Source organism: Anguilla anguilla, chromosome 4, assembly GCF_013347855.1.
Source record: "Anguilla anguilla isolate fAngAng1 chromosome 4, fAngAng1.pri, whole genome shotgun sequence".
NCBI lineage: Eukaryota > Metazoa > Chordata > Actinopteri > Anguilliformes > Anguillidae > Anguilla > Anguilla anguilla.
In genome coordinates this window covers 5,665,281-5,680,400 of record NC_049204.1, presented here as the reverse complement: position 1 = coordinate 5,680,400, position 15,120 = coordinate 5,665,281, and the positions used below count along the sequence as shown (strand labels likewise).

General features: G+C 48.3%; 1 protein-coding gene across 1 annotated transcript in view; it reads left to right on the top strand.

Annotated features, from left to right (window-relative positions):
• Positions 1-366: 366 nt before the first annotated feature.
• polrmt (polymerase (RNA) mitochondrial (DNA directed)) overlaps positions 367-15,120 on the top strand; it is a 45,805-nt gene continuing 31,051 nt past the window's right edge. Inside the window, exons 1-4 of the mRNA XM_035413279.1 lie at positions 367-585; positions 920-1,018; positions 1,535-2,340; positions 3,133-3,266. Coding sequence (XP_035269170.1) covers positions 444-585; positions 920-1,018; positions 1,535-2,340; positions 3,133-3,266 — 1,181 coding nt within the window. The 5' untranslated portion in view covers positions 367-443. The remainder of the gene's footprint in view (positions 586-919; positions 1,019-1,534; positions 2,341-3,132; positions 3,267-15,120) is intronic.

The window sequence follows — 15,120 nt, the reverse complement described above, 5'->3', positions numbered from 1 at the left end:
CACAAATCCACCATGCGTGGCCAACCATGTCCTTCAGGAAGTTCACAGCTGATATAAAGTTAATATCAGAGCCAGATCAAATGTAGATAAATAACTGTAGAAAAACAGACAATTACCGGAAGAGTTATCATAAAAAGTAAATGTCACTGTGCATGTGTGAGCTACAGTCCTTTTAAGATATTTCTAAAAGTCGAACAGGGCATACATAGCCATATATTCGTATGTCACTGATCGCACTTCTGCTGCAAAATTCGCTTGCTTGTGGAACGAAACTCCCCTAGCAGAGACAAAACGGAACACACGACAAAGTTGAATGTATCTGTGTTCATCTAGCTGAACCTGCGCTCCGTTCTCTGTGTTCGCACAGTCTTGCCTGGCGCAAAATGGCAGCCCCTTGTGTGCGAGTAATAGCGCGGTAGCATGCGCTGGACTTTAATGTCAACATGTCCCTGTTGAGACTTTGTGCCTTTCCTAGGTGTCGGACTACTCGCATTTTATTCGAAACAAACTTGAGGAATACATTCTATTCCGATCAATGCCACGCCTGTGTCAGGATACGGAATGACTGTCACAGGCGAATATCTGGTAAGTAGCCTATGCTATGTGTTGCTTAAGAGTGGCTGCAGATTCACCTGAACTTGACATCAGTTTAGCGTGGTCTGCCTGGCTGGCATGAAAATGTAAGATTCAGTGTGTGATTGATCCCCTTTATACAGTTAACTATCAGGCACGTTTTATAAATTACGTGAGACGTAACTTGCTAATTGTGTTAATACCTTTTGTTGTGTATTATGAAATCCTTTAAGATGGCTAGCTAGCTTCCTAATCATAATGCTGGTAAAGTTTGCGACGAAGTTTGGTACAATTCATTCAGAAAAATCCATCGTTTTGAATCCTGAATTTTTCATTTAATTCCCAGAAAGCCCCTGGGCAGCATACCGGAGAAATTATTCGACCGTTATACCAAAGAAAGAGGATGGCAAGAAACGATTATGGGAACAGTCTCACCTCCTGGACGGTACGGTGCTAACTGTAGTCCTCCGTTGTGTCTAGTGACCTCATGGAAGCGAGGATTCTTAAAATTACGGAGTTGTTTTTATGAACAGTTTTAAATGGTGATCAAGTTTATTCAATGCATCATCAGACGTCCTTCTGATATAATACATAAAGACTCACAAGGGGGAAATGTCTACGTACTTGTTTTAAATGATGATACTTGTGTTTTGAAGATCCAGTGTTTAACTTCAGGCTTATGCTTTATGATGAGCACCTTAATGTGATATATATAAGTGACATGCACATAAAAAAGTGACCCAATACATAGCTCTTCTATATGAACTCAAAGCTTATTTTATTGAGCCTTATACTCTGATTGACAGTATTGTTCTACGTATAATCCACCCACGCGTTGCTGTCCTGTGCTGCTGTTTTGTGCTGCTGTTCATCATCTGTACCGTTCAGGGAATAGTGCTCTTTCTGTGTTTAAAAGTAGACGTGAGCTCGCCTGTCTCTTGTCTGTCTTCTCCGCCCTCAGTACTGGAAGCCCGGATCCAGCAGCTGCAATCGGACGTTTTTCTAGACGTCAAGCACTCAAAGGTGCAGGTTGTCAAGTTCTCCCAGGCTGGGAAAGACGTAACCCCAAAGAAGGTCCCGACCGGCAGGAAGGGAGGGGGCCCTGACCCCTCGCCCCAAAAATCGGGCAACCCGAGCCGCTGGTTCGAGAAGCTGAACCGAGAGAAGACGAGCAAGGCGAAGAGGCTCCTGCACCACCAGCAGAAGAACCAGCAGAACCCCGCGAAGGCCAAGGGCGGTAGCGGCGGCCTGCACCTCCCGGGCACGTCGATGAAGACCATCTCGGCCTCTAAACTGAGCAAACCCCCGGCCAAGACGGACCCGCCGAGGCCCGGCCCTCCCCGCAAGAAAGACCCGAATCAGGAGCTTCCTAAGGGCCGGACCGCCTCCTCCTCCTCCTCTTCCTCCCGCCACGCCGCCTCCACCTCCGCCTCCTCCTCCCGCCACGCCTCCTCCTCCTCCCCCCGTCACGCCCGCTCCCGGCCCAAGGACGAGGAGGAGACCCTGGCCGAGCTGGAGGAGCTGGACCGGCAGCTCAACGAGTACACCTCGGCCGCCGGCGGCGGCGAGCAGCTGGCCAAGGACCGGGACTGCAGTCGCTATGGCGACGCCCAGGCCAACGTGCGCTGCTTCCTGGAGGCCTGCATGTACATCGGCGACGTGGACCGCGCCCAGCGCTGCCTGCTCAGCCACCACCACCACCTGTCCCGTCGCAAGCTGCTCACCGTCTCCACCTACAACTACATGATGAGGGTGTGGGCGAAGAGGGTGAGTCACTGGCCTCCCGGCCACGATCCCAAACCCATCAGCACTGCTGTAGGACACACTTATACGTCACACACAGTGAGAACCCAGTCTGACCCCCCCCTCCCCCCCTTAATTAAATTAGATTGGGCCTAAAAAAATGTAGCATGTCATCAACGTTAGTGACACAACAGTCAATATAGATGGTAATGTAACTTTAGAGGGTGGTAGCCTGTAGAAGTGTGGCTCTGTGCATGTGAGTTTGTCATGGTCCCTCTTTTATGGTGCCTAGCATCTGTTATATTGTGCTGGTATCTGTATGTATGGTTTGTGGGGATATACTTACAAATCACAGTAACTCACATTTTTATGTTTTGCGAACTCCACTATAACTTGCTTAATAGGTCTGATAAAATCTCAGTTTCATCCTGAACTTGAAAACTGTATGTTAATCTTTCCATTTAGCTTATCTTTAAATGGCCAAGTAAATATGCCTCTCTTTGCCAATATGAAAAATTGGAAGACTTTTTGACAGAATAGGTTTCCCATTTGATACGACCCCAATGTTGCCAATCCCCTGTCAGTAGACTGAAATGTTCATGTAGTTTCCAAATATTTGACAGCTATCAGAATCACGCAGGTTGAATACCATGATTATTATTATATCTCTTCATTATCATTCACTTTATGATTTTTAAAAAATGATTCACACTGCTGGTAAAATACTCGTTTACAAATTGACCTTTAGTTTGGAGGTGAGAATTGGCTGTGAAGGGACGTTAATCAGAGTCCCGCCTTTTCCTGTGTCAATCACAGGGTGCTCTGAACCAGATTGGCCGGCTGTTCATCCTGGTGGAGGAGGCGGGCCTGAAACCCGATCTGGGCTCCTACGCCGCTGCTCTGGAGTGCATGGGTCGCGTCCCCAACTGCTCCACGCGCGTCATCAGCAGGTAAGCCCCTCCCCCCGTCCGTCCGTCTGTCCGTTATGGTCCCAGAATGCAACAGTGTCACCTGGCCTCCCTGTACACCGGCCTGCAGAGCACTGTCCCCATTCTCGTTGCGACCTGCGACGTCGGCGGTTCGAATTTGGCCGTACAAAAGCTAAAGCTAGAGCAGGGCGGCCCAACCCAGTTCCTGGAGATCTACCATCCTGTAGGCTGTCATTTCAACCTCAGTAAGGTCTGTAGCTGTTGAATGAGGCGTGCTTTGTTAGGGTTAGAGTGAAAGCCAACAGGAGGGTAGATTTCCAGCAACAGGGCTTGTTACCACTGCATGTGAGGGCTTCTCCACATGGGTGGTACAACCCACCAGTAGGTGTGATTGAACTTCTGGGGGGGGTTTGGGGGGTTTGGGGGGGTTGGGGGGGTTGGGGGGGTTGCGGGTGGGTGCTCGGGTCAGAAAACCTGGGAGGGGGTGGTGGCCTGCAAGGAAGTGCCTGAATTATTTATCGCATCAATACGTGTTTAGTTAGCGGCGGCGGCGGCAAATTTGCAGCTTTCGCGAGCGCCTTCTGCCCTCGATGGGAATTCCGGGGAGCGGTGAGCGGCGAAATATGCCACGGAGACTCGCGGCGGCTTCGCCCGGCGTACTCGCGCGCGCGGCGAAGGCCCAGCTCCCCCGTGGAGGCGCCAGTTTAAAAAAAACCTCAATTCAAACTCGCACCGTTTAGCGCCTTTGTGCCTTCAGTTAGCGGGCCTAGAGTTTTTTAGCACGTGTTCCTCCTGTGTTTCATCCTGAAACAGTGCGTTTCCTCACACAAACTGGCCTTAGCCAGCATTCACATTCACTTAGCTGGCTAACCAAGTGTCAAGATCTCTCACTGTTGAGTGTAGCTATGAATTGTTAGCGCAGGACTCTGCACTGACATTTATTCCTGAGCAAGACATGTGCTCCTAAGTTGAAAAGCTTACGAGCGCACTAATACATCCCAATTAGTAGATGTGCTTCTGAATAGTTTTTCCAGTTAGCTCACATAAAATTTCATAAAATGGGAGCACTGTTGAGCCCTGTAGCAGTTGACAGTAGCGGCTAGCAGTCGATGGGTGCCTGCACAGTCTTTCTCTTAAAGAGGAGACTGGCCGTCTGCAGTAGCAGGCTGCACTATCTGGAGAGAACTGTTCTGTCAAAGTGGGATCAATAAGTGAGTTTTAACTGGGGGAGAGTCCTCATTACTGTTGTCTTAAATGTTCTCATTTTCTCCAAGAGCATTTAAGAGCCTTCATTCTTAAAAAATAAAGCCTGAGCCATGAAATTGACCATTGCTGGACGATATGAGACAGTGAGGCTGCGGCCTGTGTTTTAGAGTAAATGGTAAATGGACTGCATTTACATAGCGCTTTTATCCAAAGCGCTCATTCACCCATTCACACACACACACACACACACACCAACGGTGAAAGGCTGCCATGCAAGGTACCAACCAGCTCGTTGGGAGCAATTAGGGGTTAGGTGTCTTGCTAACACAGGGACACTTTGACACACCCAGGACAGGGGATCAAACCAGCAACCCTCCGACTGCCAGACAACCGCTTTTACCTCCTGAGCTATGTCGCCAGTAAATCACTGTGCACATGCTCAACGCTCCATGTAATGTAACCCAAGGGGTGGTTTCAGTCCACTGCTGGCCAGTATGGCCAGTCAGAAATCAGTGGTACACCCTACCTGACATGGCCTGGCTCTGCCATGATCTCCAGACTCCCCCGTCTCTTTCCTCTGCAGTGATTGGTGGAAATGCATTTCCCCGTCAGCCAATCACAGCAGCGCGGATAGCGCATTTCCTGTAGTTTTCTCCCGTAGCGTTCGGTTTGTGATTCATCGAAAGGTCAGGGAACTGCAGCGTGGGGACATGGCCCAGCAGTTTAAGTTGTCTTATTGATGGGTGCGGGGGTGGATGTGTTTTTGAACGCCAAACAAAAACTAATATCTACACAGAGTGACTCATAATATCCTAGGCACTCGATGGGGGGGGGGGGGGGGGGTCTTTTTTTTTCTTTTTGACAAGGAGGGATGCTGGAAGTCCTCCGGGCTCCTTAACTTAGTGTTTATTCAGAAAGAGAAAAAGAGGCAAGCACCCTACTTCCCCAGAGAGAAACACCCAGACACCTGGAACTCTGCGATGCAGATTTTTTTTTTCGGGTAAAGAACAATTTGCAGAACTCCTCCAGCCCCTTCATTCCGACGGCCGCCGGCTCCTCTGTGTTTTACCTGTCTGGGCCCTGGGGGGTGATGGTGATTGACAGCCCAGTGCTAGCCTCAGCGCCCAGGCATTAGGAGAGCAGAGCCGGGGGGGGGGGGGGGTTGCTTGCGAATGTGAGATTGTGTTCAGTCTCTCTAATCTGCACTCCAGACTGCTGCACTGCGCCACTGCATTCATTTCAACACAGTCTGGGTTCTCTCATCAATTTTCATTACTTGCTGCTCCAGACCACCTGCACGTAGCCTGGATATGAGGTTTATGCTAAGCCTCCTGTTTCACAATGATTATGCCAAAGGACAGTGAGTTGTGATGGCTCGAAATGGGTACATGCTTTGCTTAAAATCCTTTTTTTTTTTTTTTTTTTTTTTTTTTTTTTTTTTTTTTTAAAGCCTTATTTTTGTTCGCAGCTGGTGGAAAGGGGTGTCCAAAACAAATATTTACCATTTTGTGGGGAAGCCCTCTTGACAAAGTGTATAATTAGTAAAACAGAAGCTGGATTTGAGGGACGGGGGGGGATTAGGAGGACTTCATCAAATACTGATGACTTTGTCAGATGGCTGTGTGGAGGAGGTACTACTGCCCCCTGCTGGCGCAGAAGTGAATGTTTCTGAAAGTGACATCATTTTCCTGTAGGTGTCAGGTGCCCTCTTTGTCTTCATCCTTCAGCTCGCTCTCTCGCACAGTTTTGTGGAGTGCAGAGACGCAGCCGCCTTCCGGCCGTGGTTCGCAATCGCTTCCTTTAAGCCTGCGAGTTCCGGGCCAATCAGGCGCCTTCGACCGCCTGCCCGCCCACCCACCCACCCACCTGTGCTCCCGGGCCATTGTCCCGGTCGCCACGGCAACCGAGCGGCCGGAACACACCGCGCTGGGGAACTCTCGCCGTTCAGAGGCGAAGTGTGCGTTTTCTCTCTCTTTCTCTCTCTCTCGCTCTCTTTTGCCCTCGCTCTCTCTCCCTCTCTCTGGCAGTTCAATTCAATTCAATTCAAATGAGCTTTATTGGCATGACTCTCTCGTCTCCTTCGAGAGCCCGCCGTCCGTTTCCCGCACGTCAGCGGCTCAACCTCGGCTCGTCTCCGTTCGTCCTCAGCGGCTCCACGCGCGCGCGATCATTGACTCCTCTGACGGAAGAACGGGGGAGGGTGAGAGGGGCCAGGGGGGGGTAGAGAGCAGATCCCCAGGAGAGTTAAGCCGTCGTTTTTTACCCAGCGTACCGCGGTGCAGTGCGTCACCGCCTGGCTCCACGCAAAGCACGGCGATCGAGGTTTGTCCGCACGACGGAGCACGGCGACGCCTGTGACATCAGCGGGCGTCGGGGCCCGAGAGTGACGGAAGGGGAAAGCCGGTTTGCTGCCGCTGGTCGAGCTGAGCGTCCTGTGGTATGCAGGCGTAGGTCGAGAGCCCCTCCCCCTCCCCCAAAATACTGCGGTGCTTATCCTGCTTAATAAGGCACCTCCATATATGTGTGACCCTGGACTTCAGGTCCATACATCCATTAAAACATTCCCTGAAGACTTGTTAAAGAGCTAAATGGTAATGGTATTTATATATGCATTTATATTGCGCTTTTATCCAAAGCACTTTACAATTGATGCCTGTCATTCACCCATTCACACACTCACACACCAACGGTGAAAGGCTGCCATGCAAGGTACCAATCAGCTCGTTGGGAGAAATTAGGGGTTAGGTGTCTTGCTCAGGGACACTTCGACAGGCCCAGGGCGGGGGATCGAACCGGCAACCCTCCGACTGCCAGACAACCGCTCTTACCTCCTGAGCTATGTTGCCCCTCTGTGCTTTGTTTTCTCAAAATAAATTAAAAACTAATAAACGCGTGGAGAGCAGTTTTATTGACAGGTCGATAATTAATCAGGTTCGTAAACAGTATCTACGGCAGGTGTAAGGAGACCAGACAGGGAAGAGTACCGTTATTGAAATTTAATTTTAAAAAACTGTGCACCCTAAACCATAGAACCATCTAGGCGTAGTACCTGCTTTAAATTGCTGGGTGCTGATTGAGAGGCCCATCGAGCGCAAATGAACAGTTTATTTCAATACAGCGCAACGTGCAGCTCAGCTTGAGTGTCTCATACAGTGTGCCAAGCGCCATTCTAACCACCTAGGCTGCAGTGTAGGAACATGGCCACCAGAGGGCATCATAGTGCACAGTTACCAATTATTCTCGTGTTGTTTGGTTGCCTGGTGCCAATAACTGATATTTGGCTGCCATGTTGGCTGATGCCAATGCCTTTTTGTTTTATGGTACTGCATAAATGTTAACTGCAGCCAAGTTTCCACATTTATGGAAGTAGATGGGCACAAATGTCAAATGGACAAATGTAACTATTTATTTGCATAACAAGAAATGGCATATTGCTTACTTTATTATTCAGCAGAGTGCATGAGTCTAGAGAGCTACTGCGTCTCTATAGCTTTTCTGGATAGTGTGACTGGTAAAAAAATTATTCATTAAATAGTAGTTCAGATGACCATGATTAGGAAACTTTTTTGAATATGCCTTCTGATGTGTCCTGTGGCCATCTAGGCTGGGCTCATTCCTTGTCATGTTTTACGACTGAAGGGATCGGGCTGTTTTCTTCTGCACATGCCCAGTGCGTTCCGTAAAACTGCACAGACAGCAAAGTGTTACAGTGAAACATCTCGACAATGACATTAATATTCCGGAAAAATCCATCTGACGTCTGCTGCTGTTATTGTCCTGGAGTCATGCTCCCTGACCATGTGAGAATGCACTGGTAGCTGCATTGGCATGTGGATGTTATGACATAAGCTGCTATGCTTGGGCCACACTGCTGATAATTACGCAAATGCATAGACCGCCATTGGACACATTGACTGGCCAATCAAAAAACTAGGTTTTCCTGGCCTTGGCTGAGGTATTGCAAATGGAACAGCAAGTCCAGCTTTGCTGTGGTGTCACTGAATTATGAAGTTGGTCACACCCTCAGTGCTGCTTCCTATAATCAAATAATCAAGGAATTAAAATCACGGATGTTCATTGACTTGGAGTATGTGGTAAAATTGGAGTATGCCAGATTTGTATATAAAATATATTGGTAGAAGCTTCTCTTGTTATCCAGATAAAATATCTGATTTATTTTAATCAGTTTGAAATTGACATGTAATGTTCATTAAGGAAACAATTCAGTGAGCCGTCTCTGAAGAGATTTTCATGGAATTTAATCAGGCAAAGTTACATTGATAAGGATTAACCATATAATTAATCTGTAAACAAACATACCCCAAAAGCACAAAGCGAGAGGTTCAATTGTGATTATTACAGGAAGCTTTGAAATAATGAAAGTATTCATTTGAGAGTGGTATTTGTTTTTGTTTTCTGAAATTTCTACGGATGTGGTAACGCACAAGGAAGAGGTTACATTTTTCCTCCTTTCCTTCTGATACAGAACTGAATGACATTTTTGTCACGGTGTCATAAACAAAGCAGCGGTCCCGCCGACCTCATATTCACACACTTTGTTATTTCCTTGGTGTGGCTGCCTGTAGCGAGCGCTGAACGAGCTACCGTCGGGTAAATCGTATTATAAGCCATTGTACGATTTCCTTAGCTACGTTAGCGGATGCTATTGTATTGACACTACTGGCTTCCCCCCGGCTCCGCTCCACGGAGCCTTTGATTAGTATGTAGGCCGTCCTTAGATAAACACTTACTCTGAGTAAAATTAATCAGGTTCCGCGGCGTCTTCCAGGCTGGTTTCCCGCTTTAGGTCGGATTAGATTTACGACGTGGCACCCGCTACGCCGCTTCGCATTAACACCCGTCCACGGCTCTGCTCCGGCTCGGCCTAATGAATGCCCCAGATTTTTATCTGGAGCGATCGGTTTCTGCGGAGACGAGGGAAAATGCTAAATGGATTAGAGGTGTCGGGAGTTATTGTGACGGATACGTTTTTCCAAAAGAAGCGACTAATTTTTGTTAGGATAAGGAAATTATACTCTAATGGAAGGCCTTACTGTTGCAAACATTGTTATTTGTCAGTGCTATGAGCAGGCTTTCAAGAATTCATCAGTATTTTATTCATTATTCACTTCATCATCATTATTATTATTGTTGTTGCTCATTGTGTTGCTAAATACTACTATACATTTTTTGCCAATATCGCATTAGCTACGTCTAGGAATGCAGTTTCAGTTTTGCTGTCATTTGTAATATTGTTATTTGAACTTAACAATTGCATTACTTTGCTAATTCCATGCCTTGACCTTTTATAGAGCGATTATTCGTGAATGAAGATCTTAAATGGCCCTTAATTCCTTTCCCTTTGACACCGTAAATGGAATAAGGCCTGCTAATGGGACTTATGATCAATAGTGTGGATGGATGATTCAGGCTGGAAGATCATGTGACCTTGGTGGGGCTTGTGGTGTGATGTAAGAGTCAGTATGATGTCAGTAGAGCTGCCTGCTTCCTTCTTCCAAAAATGGAGGACAGGTTTCTGCATGGTTCTCTCCTTTTTTAGATGCGAAGCACCTCATGGACCTGGTAACTCTCTTACTCACTCACTCAATCACACACTGTCACTCACATACGTTTGGCAGGCTGTAGATTCTCCACAAGGGGGAGCTATTAGCATCAACGACACCATGTGTCCTTGTTTTAACCAGTTTTATGTTCAGCCAATGACCCTTATCCACTATAATGTGCATATTTAAATGTGCAGTTTGGCTGACCGTGTTATAGGCTAAATGTTGGTCTCTTTGTAATATTTTCCCATTTTATGCCTGGGCCTTTAGTCCGTCAAGGAATTGTTTATTTTTTTTTTTTTGCCCAGGCTCCGTGTTAGTCTCAGAGGTAGACTGGTTCCTTTAGAGACTGATATACACAATATGGGTCACTGACACTGTCCTGGAGGTTTGACAGCACATATTTGTGAGGTCATTCAGCTGGAGTGGGGGACATGAAGAAGAAAAAAAAAGAAAAAAAGAAAAAAAAAATATATATATATAAGATATAAGGAAAAATAGAAAGGAAATCATTCATGTCTGTATCAACTGCAGGCAGTGTTATATGAATGAGCTGTTTCTGAGCTCATCCCATTTTGGGGGGGGGGGTTTGATTTCCGTCACTGCTTATTCCCATGGGGGGTCCCGGTACAGAGATGGAACTCTCTGCATCTCAGGTGTTTGTTGCTGCTCACTGTGCCTCTGCCAGCTCGCCCCCCCCCAAAAAAAAAAAAAACCTCTCTTTCTTTTTCCGCGGCGTTTCCATCCCAGTGGAAAAATCACACGGCGGGGAATCGCTCCTCCGTATGTGCCTCGCAGGACGACATCCAGGGAAAAACTAGGTCAACTGCAAGATCAATAGCCCCCCCCCAGCCCCCCCCCCCCCAAAGCAGACTGGTTATTCGCAAGTCTTTTTTTGACTGTTTGTTTTGTTCTTACTCCTTCAAAAAAAAACAAAAAAAAAACAAAAACTGGAGGGAGCCAGGTTTGGGGTTGCCGTGGATATTCTTAGCTCTGTGATTTACAGTCGTTTTTTTTTTTTTTTTTTTAAAAAAAATTTTTTTAAAGGCAGCTCTCTCTGTTGGCGATGCCATAGAAGAGGGCGTGGCGGCGACGTCTCAGTCTGAATACTATTGATCACAACCTGACGATGGCGGGGCTGTGATGCATTGCTCTGCAGATAATGGAGTGAGCGATGGGTCTGGCTTTTTCTCCTCAGACCGCTCCTTGCACGGGGCCGTTGGGGGGAAGAGCGGGGCCATTGATTGTCGGGGTAATTGTCGTGGACATGGGGCCCGAACCGAACCTCTTGATGGATGACGGCCCGTTCTAGAGGCATCGTCATGCCCCCTTCGCGGTGGAGGTCGATTGGGCGACGGTAATGCACAATGGTTAGGGATCTCGTCTAAACGTAGGGGGGTTACGGGTTCGATTCCCATTTGGGGGTAATTCCGCTTGTATCCCTTGATCAAGGTACTGATCCTGAAATGTTTCAGCGAATACCCCATGTAAATGGACTGTATGTAAAATGTAAGTTGTCTCACATCGCTATGGATAAGAGTATCTGCTAAATGCCTCAATGGGTATATGTTTGTGTGTCATTCTGTTTGAATGATGAATTAATTCCGTCAGATAACAGCTTTCCGAACCGAACAGCCGATCTGCTACGAGCATCCGCACATGGTGATATTCACCATAATTTTAATTTATTCATTTTTTACGCTATTTTTCTATGTAATAAAATCAGTCTGCAGGTTCTGTGCTGCTAATGTCTCGCCGCTCCTGCGCTTGGTGTCACTCTCCGTACAGTACTATCACCGCAAAACAAAAACGGGTGTTGAATGAAACTTATTTTATCACTATATCTACTCTTCATTCTAATTCAGTTTGAATCCACCAAAGAGGTTTGGTTCAGTGCTTTGTTTTTCTTAAGTTTCTTTTTGTTTAAAAATTTTCTTTTAAAAAAAAATTCTAGTCAAAAAAGAAATTCGGCCTTATTCACCGGGTTCAGGCTGCAGTGCTTTCATCCACCGGCTCCGGCCTCAGAGCCAAAATGGCTGAAATGACGGCAGTATCCGCCAGAGACGCCATGTAAAAGCATGCTGTCCCCGCCCCCCTGCCGGCCACACCGCGGCTCTGTAGCGTCATCATCCTGTGATACTGGGCGTGCGTAGGGGAGAACCTTCCAGGACACACTTAGAATGAAGGCAGTGTGTGTTTTAAACTTGAAAATGTTGTGAAATGCAGTTGAGTCCTTTTGTAGTTTAGGACCGTGTGCTTATATTGTATGGTGTGGCCGTATATTTTTGAACAGGCTTCTCTCCTTTTTTCTCCTACGTTGGCTTTGCAGACTGTAGCCAGCATCTTCGTTTCAGTGATGGATGATATTTACCCTCTTATGAAAACATCCTCTGATGTTTTTGTTCTCCTTTTTTTTTTTTTTAGATATATCATTTTTGACCTTAACACATTTTATTCTTTAGCAGTAGTGCCATGACATGCCATTTCTAAAATCTGGAAAGTACAGTATTGTGGCTTGTCAGCCTGTAACCTTTTTTTTTTGTTTGTTTTTTTTTTAATCTCTGAAATTCGCCTGTCGACGGGCACAGGTAAGCCCAGGCCTGTAAATTAAAAGGACACAGAGGTTTGTGTTCCTGGAGCAGCCCCATCCCTGCCCCTGGAGGTTTTTTTTTAGTTTTTAGTTTTTTTTTGGGATAGTCAAGGTGACAGCCCCCTACGGTTCCGCCCAATGACAGCGCAGGGGGCACGGGGAGTGTCGCGCGGGGAGCAGAGCCCGGCTGATCGATCCCCGTAAGGTGACACCAGTGACATTGCTCTTCCGCAGTGGTGTCTTCCTGCTCACCGTTTAGCCCTGTGGAACGTCTCTCTCACTCTCTCTCTTTCTCTGTCCTCCTTCTATCCATCTCTCTATCCCTCCCTCTCTCCCTACCACCCTCCTGCTCTGTACCTCCCCCACCCCCCTCTCTCTCTCTCATTGTTTACCCACTGCTGATTGGCTGTGTTCCAGCCCACATTCACTCTCTCCCAGTGCCCTTTAAATCCATGCCACTCCACATGCCTGTCTTTCCCCCCTGCTCTCTCTCTCTCCCTCCCACCCTCCCTCTCTCGCTCTATCTCCCTCACTCTCTCTCCCTCCCTCCCGCTCTCTCTCTATCTCCCTCACTCTCTCTCCCTCCCTCCCCCTCTCTCTCTCTGTCTCTCCCTCTCTCTCCCTCCCTCCCTCTCTCTCTATCTCCCTCCTCCCGAGTCCCTCCCTCTCTCTCTCTCCTGTCTCCGCGGCGATGCCCTGCTCTTGTCATATCCAGGTTCCCCCTGCTCCTGTCTCACATCCATCATCTCTCCCCCACTCTTTGTTCACAAGAGGAGAGGAGGGAAGAGGAGGGCAGGGGAGAGGATAGGAAAGAAGGGGAGAAGACAGGAGAGAAGAGGAGGGGGGGGAGGGGAGGGCAGGGGAGAGGAAAGGAGGGCAGGGCAGGGGAGAGGATAGGAGAGAAGGGGAGAAGAGAGGAGAGAAGAGGAGATATGGGGAGAGGAGAGGATAGGAGAGAAGGGGAGAGGAGAGGAGGAGGGGATAGGAGAGAAGGGAAGAGGAGAGGAGGAGGGGATAGGAGAGAAGAGAGGAGATAAGGGGAGAGGAGGGGATAGGAGATGAGGAGGGGAGAGGAGGGGATAGGAGAGAAGGGGAGAGGAGAGGAGGAGGGGATAGGAGAGAAGGGGAGAGGAGAGAAGGGGAGAGGAGAGGAGGAGGGGATAGGAGAGAAGGGGAGAGGAGAGGAGGGGATAGGAGAGAAGGGGAGAGGGGGTGGCCTCATGGCTTGCATTTAAAGAGCGCTGGCGTCTGTGCAGGAGAATGTGGGTTAATGCTGATGCTCTGAATGAAAGCAGACACCTGCGAGGCAGAACAATATGGCTGCCCTACAAGCACAGCCAGGTGCTATATTACTGTAATGTGTGTATGTACACACACGCACACACACACACACACACACACACACACACACACACACAGGGACACACACACACAAGCACACATACAGGCACAGGCACACACACACATACAGACACAGGGACACACACACACACAGGCACACACACACACACACACATAGGGACACACACACAAGCACACATACAGGCACATGCACACCCACACACACACATACAGACACAGGCACACACACACACACACACACAGGGACACACACACACATACAGGCGCGCACACACACACACACACACAGACACAGGGACGCACACATACAGGCACACGCACACACACACACACACAGACACAGGGACACACGCACACATACAGGCACACGCACACACACACATAGACACAGGGACACACACACATACAGGCACGCACACACACACATACAGACACAGGGACACACAGGCACACACACACAGACACAGGGACACACACACACACAGGCACACACACACATGCACTCGTCCAAGTGCTTCCATAGATATAGAGTGCGTAAGTGCAGAAATAAACCTGCAAACAAGAAAAGACCGTTTTCTTTTTCTTTTCTTTTTTTTTTTTTTTGGATTGCTTCAGGAATTCAGATTGAGCGTGTGGCGTTAATTGTAATTGCTAATTGCAGCCTCGTCAGAGGGGCTCGGGCATTTAAGCAGGATTTCCTCCAGAAGGTAATTACCGGAGCGTTATTTAATCACTGTCTGGCGAAAGGTGCGGAGGGCAAGGGAGTGTTCGCTCGTTTTCAGAGGACGACGATGAGATTCCCCCCCGCCCTTCCACTCTCCGCCTGCGGTTCGCCGGTTCGCCACTAGAGGGCAGTGCTGATACGCAAGACCAGGGTCTTCTCCATACCACAGGAAGGGCCGGCCTGTTGCACTAGACAGAGATCCGAGGTTACGCACCTCAAACAGGCACGTACAGCCAGGCACCTCCTCGTTACCATAATTGCAGACTGTCTGTGTACACCCCGAGGTGTGTAATTAGACGGCTAGTAAAACCATGACAGCTGCAGTACCTGAGGGGTTGTGTGCACAGTATTTCTGTCTCACTGTCACTGGCCCGTGTCCTCTGTCTTTACTGTACCGGATAAGCTGCTCTCTCTCGTCTCCTGGCTGCC